Source organism: Myodes glareolus, chromosome 15 (genome assembly GCF_982192425.1).
Source record: "Myodes glareolus chromosome 15, mMyoGla1.1, whole genome shotgun sequence".
Classification (NCBI taxonomy): domain Eukaryota; kingdom Metazoa; phylum Chordata; class Mammalia; order Rodentia; family Cricetidae; genus Myodes; species Myodes glareolus.
In genome coordinates this window covers 51,510,430-51,530,949 of record NC_142040.1, presented here as the reverse complement: position 1 = coordinate 51,530,949, position 20,520 = coordinate 51,510,430, and the positions used below count along the sequence as shown (strand labels likewise).

At 39.1% G+C, this 20,520-nt stretch overlaps 1 protein-coding gene and 1 long non-coding RNA gene across 5 annotated transcripts in view; both read right to left on the bottom strand.

Annotated features, from left to right (window-relative positions):
- The window catches only part of Ranbp3l (RAN binding protein 3 like), a 47,042-nt gene extending 39,239 nt beyond the window's left edge, over window positions 1-7,803 (bottom strand). The window contains exons 1-2 of one of the 4 annotated variants that reach the window (XM_085676665.2): window positions 7,433-7,801; window positions 7,082-7,349 (exon numbers count right to left, since the gene is read on the bottom strand). In XM_085676665.2, the coding sequence (XP_085532791.2) occupies window positions 7,082-7,172 (91 nt within the window). In that variant the 5' untranslated portion in view covers window positions 7,173-7,349; window positions 7,433-7,801. Of the gene's footprint in view, window positions 1-7,081 lie in introns of all 4 variants that reach the window. The other 3 variants (XM_085676667.2, XM_085676671.2, XM_048429075.3) reach the window with 3 other exon arrangements.
- A 265-nt stretch (window positions 7,804-8,068) lies between these two features.
- Window positions 8,069-12,952, bottom strand: LOC148119696 (uncharacterized). Its single transcript, XR_015735044.1, has 3 exons — window positions 12,862-12,952; window positions 9,169-9,297; window positions 8,069-8,155 (listed from the first exon to the last, which is right to left on the bottom strand). It is a non-coding gene; the product is annotated as an uncharacterized LOC148119696 (long non-coding RNA).
- Window positions 12,953-20,520: the final 7,568 nt, after the last annotated feature.

Sequence of the window (20,520 nt, the reverse complement as noted above, 5' to 3'; positions counted from 1 at the left end):
TGTTGTGATTTCTGTCACCATAGCCTAGTTTTGTTTGAGAATTTCATATAATTAGATATATGATTATATCTATATGTAACTAGTGTATGATATAGTACATCATAAACTTTTTGGTGTTTGGTTTATTTTGACTCAAAACGGTATTCCCCAGGACTCACCTTCATGACTGATTATTTCAGTGATCTAGGCCTCTCTACTAAATGGTATTCCATCTATGAATACATACAGTGTGTTTGTCTATGCACAGCCATTTATAAATACAAACTGCTTTGTGCATTCATTCATTTTATACTTCCCAATTGAAGTGATGGTTCATAGAGCTAACTTTAAAAACAAAACAAAATAATAAAATAAAACTACTAACTCAGTTTTTAAACTGATTAAACCACTTTACAGCAATGCACAAGTTCACCACATCTTCTTTCAAACATCATGTTATCAGTGGTTTAAATTTTAACACCAGGGTGGGGTGGTGGTGGCACACGCCTTTAATCCCAATACTCTGTGAGCTCAAGGCCAGCCTCATCTAGAAGAGCTAGTTCCAGGACAGGCTCCAAAGCTACAGAGAAACCCGGTCTCAAAAAACCAATTTAAAAAAAAAAACTAACTACTATGTTTACATTAGTTATTTTTCCATACTGTGGCAAAATATCTCCAGTTCTCCAGTTACTCATTTAGAAAAGGGAGAAATGTATTCTGGCCCACAGGTTGAGAAGTTTAAGTTCGTGGTCAGTTCATCTTATCATTTGGGCCTGTGGTGGCACAGCAGTGTGGGAGAGTTTTGGGGGAGTCCGTGGTCAGAAAGTTAAAGAGAAGAGAAAAAGGCAGAAGACCTGTTAACCCCAAAGGCATGTGTCTCACAACCTTGAGGCCTTCCAATGGACCTCACTGACTGAAGGTCCAACACCTCCAGGAGTACCACACCCGCTTATAGCCTTTAACATGTGGACCCATGGTGACGTCCCACAAACTACAGCTGCACATACAGATGCATGGTGATGCATGTGGTGGGTTAATTCTGCATTACTCTAAGAAAGGACAATGTTAGGCATTTTTAATGTACTTGTTGGCCATTTTGTTTTAGAAGTATGGTCAGACCGTTGGCCCACATTTTGAATCAAATTCTTTTTCTTGAGTTGTGAGAGCACTCAATGTATTCTGGCTACAGGTCGGGTCATGTATGTGTATGTGACACACCATTTTCTCCCAGTCTCCCTTCTCCGCAGTATCCTTTAAACAGTAGATATTTTCAATGCTGATAATCTAACTGATATACTTTTAGAGCTTAGTGGTTTTCATACCTGGCATGAAAAACTGTGCATTCCAGTGGCAGGGATATTTTCTCACACTTTCACCTAGAAATTTTATACACTTAGCTTTTGTGTATCGGTCACACCCCATCTCAATCTGGCTTTTATAGAAAAATGGGTTTTCGTGTTTGTTTTCAGAAATATGTTCTAATATTTGTTATAGAATTATGACAAAAAATACTACCTTTTCTCTTGTTAGAGTTATTTGGGTCTTTGTATGGATGTCTGAGATGGCACAGCAGGTAATGCACTTGCTGCCAAGCCTGATGTCCTGAGTTCCATTCGAACTACATGTCCCAAGAACTGATTTTCTATCCTTAAACCAATATTACACCAGCTAGAAATCCAGGATTAGAAATTGTCAACTTCAGTTGTCAACTTCAAGATGTATTAACTATTCCAGATTCCTTCAATTTCATTATGGATTTTAAATTAACTTGTCAAGTTAAAAAAAAAAAGTCAGCTGGAATCGCAATGATGATGCCTTGATTCTATAGATCAGTGTGGGGAAGGCTGGTTCCTTAATAATATTGAACCCTCCAACTCATGAGTTCGGTCTCTCTCTCTTTCTCTTTCTGTGTGTGTGTGTGTGTGTGTGTGTGTGTGTGTGTGAGAGAGAGAGAGAGAGAGAGAGAGAGAGAGAGAGGTAGGGGTGTACTTACTCCCTTGAAACAGGGTCACTGAATAATGGCCAGAAAGACCACCTCAGTACTAGTGTTGCAGGTATACCTATAAGACACACACATACACACACACACACACACACACACACACACACACACACACACACACACGGAGAGAGCGAGAGAGAGAGAGAGCGAGAGAAAGAGAGGGAGAGCCCAAACTCATGAGTTGGAGGGTTCAATATCGTTAAGGAACCAGCCTTCCCCACACTGATCTGTAGAATCAAGGCATCATCATTGCAATTCCAGCCAACTTTTTTTAACTTGACAAGATAATTTAAAATTCATAAGGAAATCTAAGGAATCTAGAATAGTTAATACATCTTGAAGTTGTATGTGGGTGCTAGAGTCTGAACTCAGTGCTCATATTTCCACAGCAAACACTTACCATTCTACCGTCTCTCCAGGTCCCAAGGATCAATATTTTCTTAGAATTCAGTGAGCTATTGCTTCTCTTGCCAGTGTTTAAGTGAACAGACTTTATACATATTTTGTTGACTTAATATGCAAGTGCATATATTATAATATTTAAAACATATATATATATGTATATATACTTTATGTATTTTAAAATTTAGTTTTTGTGTGTTTACACGATATTCTTGATTCTCTTTGGGGTTTTTCTGTTGGTCATCCCTAAATAAAGGCACTTCAAATTCTTTCTAATATGTAAGTCTTTTATTTCTCCTAAAGAAACTTAGTACACTGGCTAGCACCTTCAACATAGTATTGACTACAGGTGGTAATACTGAGTGCCTTCAGTTCTTGGGGAATCAAGTCTTTGGTTTTCTACTATCCAATGACATTAACTGTTACTCATCTTATGAATGTCCTGCTATCATCAGGTTCAGAAATCTCACTTCTGTTCTAAAGATTTTGATTTTTCCAATTAGTGTTAAATTTTGTTTTTTTACTTTTTGTTTGCTTTTAAAAAATTACTAATGACACCCTCTCTAACACTCACGGTATTAATAGTAAGTTTTGTGGTTTTTCTTTAGTTAGAATATTATCGATTTTATTGTTTTCAAATAAATATCTTTTGAGAGCCAAGGATATTCAGACTACTGCCTTAAGCTTTATTCTTAATATTAGAAAAACAAATGACATTTGTTTATTTGATTTTCTTAAATATACATTCAAATATGTAATTAATATGGCCTTGGGCAACCATGCCTTTTTTTAGCCTGTGGTAAGAATATATTTGCTTCAAAGTTTATCCTTAGGACAAGCAGTAAGTTCAGAAGAATTAATGATATTGATATTGATGGTCAGCCCACCTCCGAGTCTTTTTACCTTACAAAATAGAAATTGTATCATTAAGCCATCCAGTAGAACCACCATCTACCAGGGAAGCTTATTAAGATAAGGATTCTTACACTAGGTATAAGCTTGAACACAAGAAACAGTTTTCAGGCCTAAAGCTTCTCCCATTCTAAACTCTTCTAAAGTACTTATCTCTATCAATTCTTAGCTGTAAATGCAAGTGATACTGCAAAGCTAGAACAAAGGTCATCTGAGCCTCTGCAAGGCTCCCTTTTGGTTGCACAAAAACAGAAGCAAGTGTAGGTCTTCCACCTTTGGCCTGAATCCATTGTGACTTAGCCACTCATACAATGTCACACTGTGTGTGTAGAATCAATGCTTTAGAACCACAAAGGAAAGCACAAATCTATTTGGAGAACCATAACTGTATTTAGTGATAACCTCACCTAAAAGAAATTATACATTTACAATCATGCAGAACCCACTGAAGTCCCTCTTCATGCACATAAGTTTCTTTCATTTAGTTAATAAGTCCCCTAGGTAATAAATTAAGGGCATTCATACATAACTACAGGAAACATTTGAAGAAAATAGCACATTCACTATAATCCAATGTAATATGTATTTTGTGGTTTAGAGTCTATCCAAAGAGTTGAAAAATATTTGCTCAGTTCTTAATATTTAATTCCTCAGAAACCCCACATTTGAATGCAACCTTAGGATAAAAACGTGTTTGCATTCTCAGTGTCTGGAACTCGTCTATTCTGTGGTAGGTATTAATTAAAATGTATTGGTTGTAAATTAAAAGCTGAGGGTGTTGGCCTGTATTTCCTTTTTGTATATTTTTATTTTTCTGAAAATAGATTGTTTTTTATACAATATATTCTCCTTATGTTTTCCCCTTCCCCAAATCCTCTCAGTTTCTCCACACCTCCCCTCCCATCAGAATCCCCGCCCTTCTCTTTCTCATTAGAAAACAGGCATCTTAGGATTGTCTTTCAATCCTTGACTTTTAGGAAACCAAATAAGGTATGCTGAAAATAAAGCACATCCAGAAAATTGCCAAATATGAAAAAAATAAATATATGTGTTCTTGGCCCTATTCCTTTCACAGAACTTCACGAGTCATGAATTTCCTGAGTGATAGTGTGTGTCTTTTTATGTGACTGGAGTGATTATAGTAGACCCTCAGACAGTTTTCAGAGGAGGGCTGGCCACATCAAGAAGACTAAGCCCATGACCGGAGACTGAACTACCCAAGAGATGTAGAGAAGGGCTGGTAACTGAGTTCGATCACATGATCACTGACATCATCAATCACACCTACATAACTAAACTCACATAAAGCCTTCAGACACTGATCAGTGAAGTCTTCTGGCTGATGAATATGTTAGCATATGGGAGTAAGGCAGCCCTGACTGTCTAGAGGCCAAATAGTCAAAGAACAAATGATGTTTATCTCTGCAGTCAACCAAAACAGTATATTTTCATGAGTGACTAGATAGAAAGACTCAAATACTAGAGTTAAAAAAAATAAAATACATTCTCACACTGTATAAAGGACTCGAAATATGAATGTATACTAAAGCTGGCCATGCTTCAACAGAGTTACATGTTAATAAATCAGAGTCTACCTGGTAGAAATCAACCTGGTTGAAATGAGGCCAAAGAAATGAACTCAAGTAGCTGGCATACCAATCTGTAGCCAGGCCTGACTCTGAGGCGGTGGATCTGCCTCCTTGTTGAACTTTACATACTAGGCAGGTACAAACATAGCATTTAAGAAAAACCATTGCAACCACACTGAACAAGTACCTTAAACCCCAAGAGTGCAATAAATGGAAGCTTGCAGATTCTAGGAACTGACCAGCGTGGAACAGTGTCACTTGTCAGTTCAGACCTCCAGATGACATTTCTTGTGGCACTCAGGGACTAGTCTGGACTTCATTAGCAAGCCTCACGACTTTATGGATTATGGGTTTTGTGGGCAGATATTTTGAGAGTTGGCCACAGAAGAATATGATTGCTTTCAAAACATTCCAAGCAAAGAGCTTCAGGCTGAGAAAACAGGAGTAGGCTGCCAGTCTTCTTGGTATGTCAGGAAGTGTGTCATCATAATGATATTTCCAGGCTTCTCTGGATGAGGCCAGAGAAACCATCAAGGCAGCCTTCCTTAAATTAAAACAACAGTGGGGTATTATTTTCTACTTATAAAATTGGAAACAAATTTTAAAATTAATGCCCAGTGTTACTGAGATCATACTCTTTCATTCATTATTGGAGAGTGGAAAAACCACATGGCCAGAAAGAGAAGTTTAAAAAGTGCAATAATCTTTTAAACATAGGGTTCTCTAAGAATTTATCCAATGAAAATAATCATCTGTGCACAGATATAACTATTAATTTCTATTCAACAGTGCTAATTTTAGTGAAAAATGTCTGACATTGACCACTAAAAATAACACTCTATAGAGCATGTAATGTCATGAGAATTTGGTCATCATATACTGTTAATTAAAAGGCAGTTTACAGGTTACTGTGTGTCAAATAAGTCTCCTTTTTATTTTAAAAAACAAGCAAAATAACAATCCAAGTATAAACATTTTTTTAAAGCTAGACTTCCTATTAAAATATTCCTAGTGCCTATCTTTAGGTGGTAGGTTACAGGGCATTTTTAACTGATTTCTGTTATAAACATTACATCTAGAAGAAGAGGTAAACATATGGACAAAACCATGACAAACTAAGGGTCTCTAGTAACACAGGAGCCATGTATACTGCTGCCGAAAGCTATTGGTTCAAAACAATTTATTTTAACCCAGATGGTGTTGCATGTTCTGAAATGATTGCACTGTAGGATTTTGCAGGAATCCTCTCCTATTCATGCTATATTAAGCCCTGTGTGGTATGAGATCACTTGGCTCGGCTCAGGATTCTTGCAGTGAGGTGGCTTGGGACAGTCACCAAATGCTAGCACACAGATGCCACCTTGAAGGTTTTCACTTGAGATTTCAGTTCATTAGCCACTGCTCTTTCTGAGAGTGAAATCCAAAGCTGAGTCTGGAGGGAAATAAATGAGGAGCTCATGTGCCATGTATCCTAGATCCGTCCCAGGCTGCCAAGAAGTTAACCTCCGGGGTGGGGGTGCTGACGTCATCACCTCCCAGCCTTTCCCACAAGTGTCCTTAACAATAGACTGGGGAAATAGTTGGCCTATTCATGTCGATCATCCGCTGGTTCGGTAGTCAATCTGAAATACTTTTAAAGATTATTCATGGAAAAACTATGAGGTGCGAAGTTTAGATGCCCGTCAAGTAAAATCCCACACTATCTGTTCCAGCTCTTTTTGGACTATAAAAAATGGAGAGTCAAAAATATGTCTTTTCCACAAATGAATGAGTCAAAAGTCCATACAAAGCTAGATTTAAGCAAAGCCCTTACAGCAGCAGGATATGGGAAATAGTGCCAGGCTAGCAAGACTGTTCTCTGCCAAATCCCTTCAGTGGCCAAGTCAGCCTTGCCCCAGTGGGTGTTTTCAGTCATACACACTCGATCATGCTCTACACAGCTGACAATGGCTAGAAGTTTCAGTGCACGTTTCCAAGGAATGTGTATTCTGGAAACTCCTCTAACTACTGATAATCCTTCAAATCAACAGTGAGACCGTGTTAACCCACTGTCGAGCCTCACTATTCTTCCTCTCCTCAGAGTTCAAAAAGCATTTTATAATCAGAACATCGCAGGAGCTTCACCAGTCCACCCTTTCCCCAGACATGCAAATGACCAGAAAGTCAGAGAACACAGGACTTAGCTCACTAGACCCACCTTGCTGTTGCTGGTCCTCCTGCACCTTCAGCTGGCACGGGCACAAACTGGCAAACAGGTGGCTGCCGTCTTTCCTTTGTGTGGTAGACATGGTACCCACAATCTGGCTGTGCCTCGGGGATCACTGGGGCATTTTGTCTTAGCCAGTCATCTAAGACTGTCTCCAGAAATCAGTTGGAAAGAACACAGAGGCACATGCAGATCTCACCTCGCCTGTAAAACATTTACTCCTTGAAGAACAAGCCCGAGTTTCTCCTGGTAAAGAATCCTGAAGTAAATATTCACCAGTGTTACATCTCCTGCCTACAAAGATGCCAACTTGTTTGGCTAGAAGCAAGACTTCATTCTTACTTTGTTTCAAAGCGTTCTGAAACTTTCTCCTTTACAGTGTAAAATCCTTCGAAGAAACTATCTCTCTCGGCCAGTTTTAGCCATTTCCGATTTCTTCTCTGATCTGGAGTCCAGATCCTCAAGTATAGAGAGGACTGCCAGAGAAAGTCACAGGCAAGGGGGAAAGTACCGCAGGATTAAACCAAAGTTTCTCTGCTTGGTCAGAGTTTACCCTGTGACAGCTGGATGTGTACAGTTCTTAAGGGAGGCTGCAGGGGGAGGAGCCGAGAGAACTAGCTAATTAACATAAAGAGGAAGGCAAGAAATGACCTTCTGATTGCTTTAACATAGTGCCCAAAGCAGGGATTGTAAAGAAGCCCCAAGAGCCGGGTAATTAACCATCTGACTTCGACTGCTTCATCATTAAAGCACAAGCCCGAAGCAGGGCGTGCGTGGCGTGGACAGTCTCGGGCACTTGTGAAATGGAAAAGGTACAGCTGGTGCTGGCTGCTCATGAGCTCATGGAAATGTACCACTGCAACTCTTGGATTCTGTAAACAGCTCCGAGGCTCCAAGCGAGAACAGTTACGGGGCCAAAACAACTATTTAGAGTTCTGCAAGCAAAATAAACACACAAAACCCTACCCAGCGCCTTACCTTGGCTTCCCAGTGCAGCCTCCACAGCCGCCTCTAGGCTCTAAGACAAGGCTGCTCGTGAGTTTCCTTGTGTGTGCCCGTTCAGTACTGTTGGAAAACAAACCCCAAACACCTTTGGTTCAACGAAGGTTCTAGCCTTCGTTGTAAGTCCTAGCCCGCAACATTCACTCCGGGTAGAGTCAGAAAGGGAGTAACAGGCAGAAGCAAAGAAGCCAGAGCTGGATGCTGAGACTTCCTTTTCGTATCTGGAAACTGGTATTGAACACCCTAATAAGGTTACCTCCTCATGATATCTGGGGGCTGGGGGATTGTGTCTCTTGCTGTTGTTCTATTTTTTCACGATGAGGCAATTCGTAATTTCTCAAACATGGCTTTACTGGACAACGTTTTACTTTACTAACCATTATGCAGGAGTTCATAAGGCTTCACTGGTACTACTCCAAACTGCTAGCTTATGAAAGGAGTTCACTGTTCAGAAATCCCTCACGCACAGTAGGGCCACTGCTCAGTAGGACCACTGAGCTGGCTTTCAAAGTGACGGCTGTTCTCTGACTAGTTCTGGTTGCTGCAGGGCTCCCTCTGGAGGTCAGCAGACCGCAAGGTTGGGTAGCGAAACACCCCAGCCTCAGGGTACCTGAGATCCAGAAAATGTTCATGGTCTGTATCTGCGCTGGGGGAAAATCTCCTTAATCATCCTCCTATGGGTGAAAGTTGGTTGTTGTGTAGATGTCACACTTTGTCTATCTTGAGGACTTGTTTGTAGGTTGTAACAGGGGAGCGCAGCTTCTCATACACCCTTGACCAAAGACTGGTCCTCTAGCAGGGAAGGTTGTCCTCTTCTTTGACAGAGCGCCCAGCTTCAGGAGGGACGCACATGGAGCGGAGAGGGAGGAAGCGGACACCCGCCTAGCCAACCAGATCAGTCCAATCAACCCTGGCGATCAATGGGGTGACAGATGTCGCCTCCAGATCACCCTCACATCCTACACTTTGTCTATCTTTATTGAAGTCTTTTGATCAACGTCAAAATAAATCAGATAAAACCAGAATTCAGGAGAGGAAAAAAAAAGCTGTTTTATTTGTTTTAGGTGAAAACATACCCAAAATTCTGGTGCCATAGCGTCCCTCCTCCGGGAAGGATGAACTGATCTTGGAGTCTGACTGTTGTCCACAGGTGCTGGAATTCACTGACACCAAGATGAATGAATGAGTTGTGACAGAACAGAGTTCTTTAAAGGAAAATGTGCAAATAAACGTTCATAAAATCAAACTTCTGTTACTTCATATACGTTTACATTAATAGGAATAAAATGATAATCAAATGATGCCCCCGCCCTCCATAAATCCTTTCTTTTGGGGGTGATTTGTTCATTTGTTTGTTTTTGGTTCCATCTACTTTCCCTTCTTTCTCTGTCCCTATCTCTTCTTATACTAGATTTTTTTTGAATGGTAACTATGTTGAGCTAAGAAGAATTTTAATATATTAAAAATGAAATGAATTTTCATTTCCCTGGTGGCTAGTGTGGTTTTTCATATCCTTGTTGGGCACATGTAATCGATTTTTTTAATAGCTGTTCATTTTACTAGCTCATTTCCTGATTGGGTTGTTTCATTTCTTGCTGTTTAGTTATTTTGAGTTCTTTGTATGTTCCAGACAGTAATCATCCGACAGACATAGAGCTAACAAAGATTTTCTCCCACTCTTTAGGCTGTGTCTTGATTCAATGAACTGTTTCCTTTGCTGAATGAAATGAAAATTGTGATAAGGTTTCATCTCACTCCAGTCAGAACACTGGTGTTTAAGGAAGCAAACAACACATGTTTGCAAAGCGTGTGGACGAAAGGAGCCATGATGCATTGCTGGTGGGAATGTAAACTGGTTCAGCTACTATGGATACCAATACACAGGTTTCTCAAAAAACTGAAAATAGATTTGCCAGTGACCCAGTTCTTCCACTCCTGGGTATTCATCTAGGTCAACATAGCTCAGGAATATTTGTATATTTACTGTAGCACTGCTTACAATAGCTAAGTAATGGAAACAACCTATGTGCCCAACAAAAGAATGGATGAAGAAAATATCAAATATAACATAAGATATTTATGATAGACTTTTGTTCATCTATAAGAGAACAAAGTTATATTATTTGCAAGAAAGCAAATACAATTGGAGGTAGTTATAGTAACTGAATTAAGCTATTCCTAAGAAACAAATGTCACATGTGTACATATGATACGAATCCAGAAGCAGAACTTCCTGGAACAGGAGGATGGACAGGAAGAAATGGAAAGTGCAGATATATGGAGGATTGTGTTCAGCATATGGCGTAGACTTGTGTGGATGTGTTCTTCTGCAGCACGGTATCAGACATAATGAATGTGTCCAATGAACATTTTTAAATGGAACTATTTTCTATCGGACTCTTTCTTCAAGATAATATAATAATAGGTGAGATGAAATTGACCATACATTGATAATTATTAAATCTAAATGATGATTTCATAGAAATCTAATGCACCCGCTCCCCACACAAAGAAGTAAATGTAAAAAAAAAATAAGAAAAATCAATAAATGACTATGGCCAAAAGTTTGAAGAACTCTGGGGTACATTCAAAAGCCCTAACCTAAAAATTCACAGAAAAGAAGGAAATGGGATGAAGTACAAAGGCACAGAAAATTGATTCTATGAAATTATAGACAAAAATTCCCTAATCTTAAAAGGGGAAATTATTTAATTGTATTATAATCTCAAAATATTAGTTAAAAACCTGAATATCCAAAAGCAAGAAGCATTTAGCAGTCCAAATAGACATGACCAGAAAAGAACCACTCCATAATAAATCATCATCAAAATATAAAAAAACACCAAGTGAAGAAATAATATTAAAATCTCTATGAGAAAATGTCAATTTACTTATGAATATATTAGAAAAATGAATATATTAGAATAATATCACACTGCTTGGATTTTAGGTTGCCACCCTAAAATCCAGAGAAGTATAAAATGATGTATTTCAAGCATTTAGAGTAAATAGTAGCCAAACTACTCATCTTCTTAAATTGATAGAGAAAACTGGACATGGTGGTGCACGTCTTTAATCCCAGCACTAGAGAGGCAGAGGCAGGCAGATTTCTGTGAGTTCAAGGCCAGCCTGGTCTACATCAGCCAGCGTTGTTGCACAGAGAAACCCTGCCTTGAAAACAAACAAACAAACAAATATGAAAAAAAACCCAAGCAAGAGAATACACTTCATAAGAGGAATAGATAAACAGAGGAGAACTGGGAAGGAATATTTCCTATGCAGCACAGGAAACCATAAAATCCCTAGCATCAATAGGGGAGGAAGAAATCTAACAGTAACATAATCAACTCAAACCAACAAAACCACATGAATTAGCAGTACCAATTGGATTTGATGGATTGAAAGAGGGAGAGAATAGAAAGTTGGGTGGGTAGGGAAAAAGGTTAAATCTGGAAAGAGTTGAGGGAGGGAGTAAACCCAATTAAACACATACAAAATTCTCAAAGAATGAATACAATTTAAAACAAAAAATAAATATAAAATTTACTTCAAAACACATTAACATTTTATATCAATACAATTACTTTTTAATCTTTAGTCTTCCTACCTCTACCTCTCAAATGTTAGAATTATAAGTATGTATCATGCTTAAACTCAATAGTCTTTGGTAACTTGATGATATTTGGCTTCATGTGTTTTTCTAATTAATTCTTTAAGTGTGCTTGTGAAGACACAAAGACACTACTGTAAGACACCTTTCACTAATCTACTTGTTAGCTTGATTTAACCTCTTAAGTGCAGAGCTGGCTGTACAGCTCAATGGTAGAGTGCTTGTCTAGCACACACGAAGTTTTGTATTTGATCCCCACCCCTAAGTGGGGCGGGTAGAATTACTTAACTATACAGACTGAAGATGTATGCTTCCATTGTCCCAAACCTCATAGTGATCAGATAAACATGAAAGAACCCCCAGAGGTTCAGGATAGACAACCACCATCTTGAAAATGGATAAAGCAGAAGACTGTTCCAGGATGCCTGAGGCATCAGAGGGATTCTGAACTGGAATGAAAACATCCACAGACTGGATAACATCTGCAGCTGGAGTCAGCGGAGAACTTTCTAAAGTCGGGTGTTCCACTTTCTCCCACTCATGGGCCTTCTGTGACCTTCAGTCAGCTTGCTTGCTCTTTTCCTTCAAATACGATACTCCATCCCTTGAAACTCAGAGAGACTTTGGAAGGGAGTTTTGAACTGGGTAGTCATTGAAATGAAAATACTAAAATTTGACTACAGATGTATGAAATTAGAGCAATGCTAACCAAAGTGTGCTTTAATTTCTCAGCTGGATAGCAAGAGCAGGGCTTGTAGAAGAGGATTGAGAAGCCATAGCAAAATAAAGAAATGGCCTTTCACATCTTATTTGAGTTCTTCTGATGCACATCGCTTACTGATAGCATGTCACTAGAAAATAGAGCACTTCAAGTCAGTTATGGACCAAGGGAGAAAGACAGAAGTTATTATTTTATTAGCTTAAAGCACTGATGTTTGTTTTCTTTATAGCCGAATTACCTCCCAGATTTTAATCCGGGTTTCTTTACCTCCGTACAGACTTGAGTCTGAAGCTCTGGCATAAGGCTTAGCATCCATGTTTTCAAAGCTGCTCAGGTGATTCTAATGGGCATCCACGTTTTGAACCCCCCGGGGGTAGGCATCTGGTTGGTCAGTCCTTTGACAGTTTTGTGTCTGTTCTCATCTTTGGGAATACTCACCACTTTGTTCTGCAGATCAGATCGTTGGCCTCAGGTGCTTTTCACGAGGCTTTCTTTCCTGAGGAGTGTGTGACAGCCCCGTCAATGACCTGGGAAAAAGCCAATTAGCTGTGCTGTTTCCATTTTAATGAAGTAGATCAATTATTGGAGGAGGGCTAGACTGGAAAATTCCTGAGCCTGGCAGACCAGCATCCTTAGGTTATTATATGGTTCAACAAACAGATATTAGCCACTAATATGTTTTAGAATCTGGAAATAAAAATAATAAATATTAATACAAACTTCTGGGGTTTTTTGGTCAGAAAGTAATGATTTCTTAGCCATCTGGAGTTTACTAGTTCTTAGCTTGGATATTTCAACTACTGTTTTATAGGCTTTCAAATTTGATAGGCAAGTAATTATTTTAGTTAAGTGAGCTATCAGTTTTTAATTTTCAACTGAGACAACCAAATGAAAGTCTTGAAACACAAACAACTACACGAACTTCACAAAAGAGAAAGTGGGAAGTACACTTGAACACTTTGGCACAAGAGACCACTTCCTAAGTATAACCCCAGCAGCACAGACACTGGGAGAAACAATTAATAAATGGGACCTCCTGAAACTGAAAAGCTTCTGTAAAGCAAAGGACAAGGTCAACAAGACAAAACGGCAGCCTACAGAATGGGAAAAGATCTTCACCAACCACACATCAGGCAGAGGGCCGATCTCCAAAATATACAAAGAACTCAAGAAATTCATCATCAAAGGAAAAAATAATCCTATAAAAAAATTGAGTACAGACCAAAACAAAGAACTCTCAATAGAGGAATCTAAAATGGCTGAAAGATACTTAAGGAAATGCTCAACATCCTTAGGCATCAGAGAAATGCGAATCAAAACAACTCTGAGATTCCATCTTACACCTGTAAGAATGGCCAAGATCAAAATCTCTGATGACAACTTATGCTGGAGCAGTTGTGGGGGAAAGGGAACACTCCTGCATTGCTGGTAGGAGTGCAAATTGGTACAGATCCTTTGGATAGAAGTATGGCAATTTCTCAGAAAATTAGGAAACAACCTTCCTCAAGACCCAGCAATACCACTTTTGGGTATACACCCAAAGAATGCGCAATCGTGCCACAAGGACATGTGCTCAGCTATGTTTGTAGCATCTTTGTTTGCCATAGCCACAACCAGGAAACAACCTAAATGTCCCTCAACTGAAGAATGGGAAAGGAAAATGTGGTCCATTTACACAATGGAGTACTACACAGTAGAAAGAAATAATGACATCTTGAAATTTTCAGGCAAATAGATGGATCTATAAAACATCATATTGAGTGAGGTAACTCAGACCCAGAAAGACAAATATCATATGTACTCACTCATAAGTGGATTTTAGACATATAGCAAAGAAAACTAGCTTACAACTCACAATTCCAGAGAACCTAACACAATGAGGACCCTCAGAGAGACATACATGGATCTAATCTACATGAGAAATAGAAAAAGACAAGATCTACTGAGTAAATTGGGAGCATGGGGACCTTGGGAGAGGGTTGAAGGGGAGGGAAGAAGAAGGGAGGAAAGCAGAGAAAAATATACAGCTCAATAAAATTAATTAAAAAGGGCAAAAAACCCACTGACGAGACAAGTCTTATTCATGATGATTTTAAAATATTTAACAAATTACAGATAGAAGGAAATTCCTCAATTTTACAGAGGAAATGAATCTTCAGCCTATACCTACCTCATACTTAATAATGGAAGAACAAATTATTTCCCCCTAAGAAACACACAAAAGGATATCTGTTTAACCAGTCAATTAAAAATGCACTGTATGAAATTCACAAGGAATAATAAAAATGCTATTTTAAAAAATCACATGGGATGTTTTGGTCAGTGCAATAAAGCAAGAAAAAGAATAAAACTACACAGACTGAAAAAGTAGAACTATTTTTTTCAGGTCATGCAATCGTCTTCGTAAAAATGTGTGTAATCTCTACATGAATAAGTGTGTTTAGCAAGGTGGTGGAATTTTAAATTGATATGGAAATTGCATTGTACTTTTATATACTAATCACAAAAATTACCAACAGAAGCAAGATAATATCATTGGCAATAGCATCAATAAAGAAGAAATCTTTGAGGAAAAAAATCTGACAAACTATGTGAATGATCCAGACATTGAAAACTATAAAGACCTTGATTAGAAAATTTGAAGACCTAGGTGGTAGAGAAATACATTGTGTTCACAAGAGAGAAGACGCAACATCATTCTAGTCTCAAGTCTATCTGAGTTTAATTTTAGGAAAAATTACAGAATTTTCAGAAGAAAATTAGTGGTTTCAACAAATATAATTGTACAGATTGACTAATATCTGGAAATCAGAAGGGCATAGAATAGCCAAATTTATTTTTGAGAGAGAACAAAACTAGAGAGTTAATATCATTTGATGAAGATACATTATAGTTGTAGAAACTGAAACAGGGAAAGACCAACACCAATACGGGTAAATACATCTGTGCATACAATAACATGTCCTGAAATAAACTAACACATATATACACAATTGATCTGGAAAAAAATGCAAAGGCAGAGCTCAGTGGAGAAAATAATAGCATCTTGGTCAGTTTGGCTGCTGCTGACCAGAAGCAGGAAGTCTACAGATAAATGAAAATAAATAAAAAAATTAAATTTTAGTGGTAAAGGAAAGTCGCTCAAGAATACTACTCAGCAAACTCATTTCATCTGTGAAGTTTTCTTATATACCTTCTCAAAGAAGTTTGCGAGACCCATTCCAGAGAGGCAATGCCAGCACAACTGCAGTCTCTGAGGACAAAGTGTTTAGATAAATCAGTGCTGTTTTATGAAGTTCACTTTTCAAATAATATTATCACTCTGATGTTTACAATGACCAAATTCAGTCATAAAGACATTCAAACAAACTTGTTTTCTAGTTTTAGTTTCCCTTGGGATATGTTTTGATACAAAAATTGTTTATCAAATTGTGCTTATTCCTAAAATAAAGCTTACATTGCCGCGATCTTATATTTTTGCAGCTGTCTCTCTTAGAACTTACTGCCCGTAGCTTGGAATAACATCTTTTCTGGTTAGGGAATCCTGGGGTGTCGGATTGGGTGTTTGCTTATGTAAGCTTGTATTCAAAATATATATTTGGAGGCTATTGGGAAATCTGAGGCTTCAGCAGTTAGACAAAGAAGAGTCTCTGCCCTTTGGAGGTTATAATAAATGATGAATTTGAGGCACAAATATGCACTTTGGAACATGGAAGCAAGGAAGTAGTATTTGTTCATTCAATTTGTGAGAGTCATGTGAGTCAATCTGAGCCTCTATACTAGATATACCATAGACTGGGTGAGTAGACCAACATCTATTTGTTATAGTTCCGGAGGCTGGTAGTTCAACATCAAGGTGCTAGCAGATCTAATGTTTATGGTGAGAGTGGCTGGTTTGCAGATAGCTATGTTCTCACATCAGAGAGAAGATGTGATCTCTTTAATGCTCATTTTAACAGGGTAGGTCAGAGACCTAGCTTCATGATGTAAATATCACTGAAAACCTCCATCCCCACACACCAGCACACTGGAGATTAGGTGTCCAAGTAAGAATCTTGAAGGGACACACACATTCATTTGGGAGCAGAGGGCTTGCAAAGTGGTAGGACCTAGAAAGTAGAAGCATTGTAGTTGGATGTTGGATGTTGTGATCTCACGTTCAACAGTGTTTTTAACTGCAAGAGGTAGGCACCACTACATGTGTAGTGGCATGTAGTGAGGGGCTGTAGGCAGGCCTGCTTTTTGCCTCACCTGGCTCCTGCACGGCTAGCTTAGCCCCGGAAATAACAACGCACAAATTGTATTCATTTAAGCACTGCCTGGCCCATTATCTCTAGAGAGTTAGTTACTGGCTAACTCTCACATCTTGATTAACCCATTTTCTAACCATCTGTGTAGCATCACGAGGTCGTGGCTTACCGGGAGAGATTTAGCATGTCTGACCTGGTGGCTGGCTCCATGGCTTCTGGCTCATAGCCCTCTTCCCAGCATTTTGTTCTGTTTACTCCGCCTACCAAATTTTCTGTCCTATCAAGGGGCCAAGGCAGTCTCTTTATTGACCAATGAAAATAACACAATAGACAGATAACCCTCCTCCATCATTTCCCCTTTTTCTGTTTAAACAAAACAGAAAGGCTTTCATTTTAACATAGTAAAATTACACATAATAAAACAGTTATCAAGCATGAATTACAGTCACAATATTTATAACTATATCTTTATCATAATAACGGAAAACTATAACTACGACTATCCATTCTTTAACTCCATCAAAGACTCCAGAAGGATATATTACCTAAGTAAACAAGAAGTAAGCAACTTCCAAAACTCTAGAAATGACAGAGACATCTCGCTGCCTGGACAGTCACCCAAAGTTCCTCTGTATCGTTGGGGCACCCATCTTCGGCCTTCAGGCCCATAATATCCAGAGACATTTCCATGAAGCAGGAAATTTCAAAGGCAATTCAGTCACTATCTGCTGTGTCATGCAGAATGTCTCGCAGACTCTTTCATGAATCAGGAACCCTGAAAGATCATCTCACTTTTAGGCAAGTTCAGCAGTCCTCTACGGGTTCTCTGTGTCCAGTTTATTCAACAGTCCAGGCAAGAGCAGTTTCTTGCCCAAATGGCTAACCAACTCCATAAGGAGCCTCTTCGATGTCCATCTTCCTCTTGAAGTAGATTGATGCTGCCAGGAGCAGACATGTCTCATTGTCATGAAAAGTCCTAAGTTATTAAAACATTAAATGCCATGTTCTGTAGTCTTTGAAAGATATGAATGTCTATCTGAAATATATCTATGCACTTCTAGAAAATCAGACTAACATTACTACAAGCTAGTATTATCCATTAACAACCTGTATTTTTAATTATACATTGCATTTTTAAATAAACTACACAATCACAATATCTCAATCAAGATCAGAAACATATATACAAAATTGACCTTAAAATCCATAACAAAGCAAATTATTCATATCTATATCATATCCCCCTTTAAATGTAAAAGAACATTTATAAACAATATTTGGGAATATGGACGTAGTTATTTCTCTCCAAACTTCTTCCTGCTGTATAGGGGCGCAGTTAATCAGGTCTTTCATGGTATAACCTGTCTGCCAGGTTCATCTCAGTCGGCAGTTGAGTGAAGAAATTTTTTGAGGGTGTTTACAGAAACCTTTCAGGAGGGCGTGGTCTATCATACCATACTGGGATAGAAGCAATCAACAGGGTCTCATCCTCTGTGAAAACAAAAGAAGAACCTCCTTTCCAAAGTATCATATCCTTAGATCCAAATTCAGAAGTCAAGGTATTTTCAACATATCTATCTTGGATTAGTTCAGCAGCATTTATAAACAAATATCTTTTAGCAGCTGTTGCTCCTTCCTCAGCATTCAAACAATTCAAAGAGAGCAAAATAGCATACAGTAACAAGATTCTCTGTGTATTTTCCATCTTTATGCAGCTTTATTTTAACCTCTATTTCTTTTATTTTTACTTTTACTTTTAGAGACAGGTTCTCTGTATATCTTTGTCCTGGAATAACTCTGTAGACCAGGCTGTCCTTGAACTCACAGAGATCAGCCTGTCTCTACCTCCCAGGCATTGGGATTAAAGGTGTGTACTACCACACCTTGAAGTCACAGAGGTCAATCTACCTCTGCCCCTTGAAGTCACAAAGGTCAATATACCTTTGCCTCCCAGGCATTGGGATTAAAGGTGTGTACTACCACACCTTGAGGTCACAGAGGTCAATCTACCTCTGCTTCCCAAGTGTTGGGATTAAAGGTGTGTACCACCACATCCAACTACTTTCTTTCTTCCTCTTTTACCCTAAGAACTTTAACCTTTAGCCTGCATATATTTTTAACACATAGTAAACCATTTAGAGGTTTTCTTTGTCTTTGAACCTCTCTTTACTGTATCTCTCTCTCTTTTTTATAACCACATGAGTCTAAAACCGTGGCTTTGACGGTTAGACCCAGTCCATTTTTTAGCTTTCCAGACTCATATTAGAGGTACCATTGGAGCCTTTTACTGCCACAACTCTATGGCGTTTCAAGGTCCCTGCCAGCAAACAAGCTGGAGCATTCTGCTCACAGACCACACTCAGTCGGACTGCCTGCCTGAAAGAATCAGAGTTTGCCCTGGCAGGACGGCCCAGAAAACCGGCATTTTAAAACAGCGCAGCGTTTTTCCTGCTACGACTGAAAACCGAAAAGCATGCGTTCAGCTTTTCATCAATACCATTTAAGTGTTTCGCGGCAGGACCTCTTAATGAGCTACAAAGTTTTGCATCTAAAGCTGAGTCAGGAAGCCTCTCTTAAATGAGAGCATTGCTTGCCTCTAGCAAGCAGAACAGACCCGAGAAATTGCTGCCACCAAGAAAACATGCTTTACTCTATTCTTTCCCAAACTTTCTTAAGCTTTCTGTGGATTCAGTTATCCACGTTGGCGCCATCTGTAGTGAGGGGCTGTAGGCAGGCCTGCTTTTTGCCTCACCTGGCTCCTGCACGGCTAGCTTAGCCCCGGAAATAACAACGCACAAATTGTATTCATTTAAGCACTGCCTGGCCCATTATCTCTAGAGAGTTAGTTACTGGCTAACTCTCACATCTTGATTAACCCATTTTCTAACCATCTGTGTAGCATCACGAGGTCGTGGCTTACCGGGAGAGATTTAGCATGTCTGACCTGGTGGCTGGCTCCATGGCTTCTGGCTCATAGCCCTCTTCCCAGCATTTTGTTCTGTTTACTCCGCCTACCAAATTTTCTGTCCTATCAAGGGGCCAAGGCAGTCTCTTTATTGACCAATGAAAATAACACAATAGACAGATAAACCTCCTCCATCAGTGGCATTTCAAATGTATTTTAACAAATAAAGACTGCCTGAAGATCTGAGAGTAAAACAGTCCCACTGGTCAGCCTTACAGACCAGATTATGGTAACACACATCATTGATCCCAGTAGCCATAATGACACACACCTTTAATCCCAGTAGCCATTCTAGTTGCCATGGAAATCAGGTGGTGCGTGCCTTTAATCCCAGTGGTGCATGCCTTTGATCCCAGCCCTAGAGAGGAATATAAAATGGGGTGAGACAGCTCTCAGACACAGTCTCCTTCTTATAGTCCTGGAGGCACCGTTTTCGGACTGAGGTTGAGGTAGCTCACTGCTTTACTTTTCCAATCTTCAGGTTGAATCTCAATCTCTCTCTCCGAGTTTTTATTAATCGTGCTTCATACATGCAGTCTGGGCTCCTGATCTTACAAATAGATCCTAGACAGACATTCTTTTAAAGTGTATTTCACCATTTTTTCCCCTCTATACCAATCCTTGCCTGTGAGGAAAAAAAAAAAAACCCAGAAAGGTGGCAGTTTCAAAAACCGTAGGGTCAATCCAGGCTTGAAAAATTCCCAGGACTAAGGAAGTTGCTAGTTTTATAAGAACAGTGTCTAATTTGGACTTGGTTTCTGTTTTGTGCTTCACCGATATTTCTCTTCTCTTTAAAATCTTATTCCACAAATACTTAATTATCTTAATTGCATAGCAAAAAATGGAGCTGCATTCTTCCCCAGTCAGTCTGCCGGTAAAGCC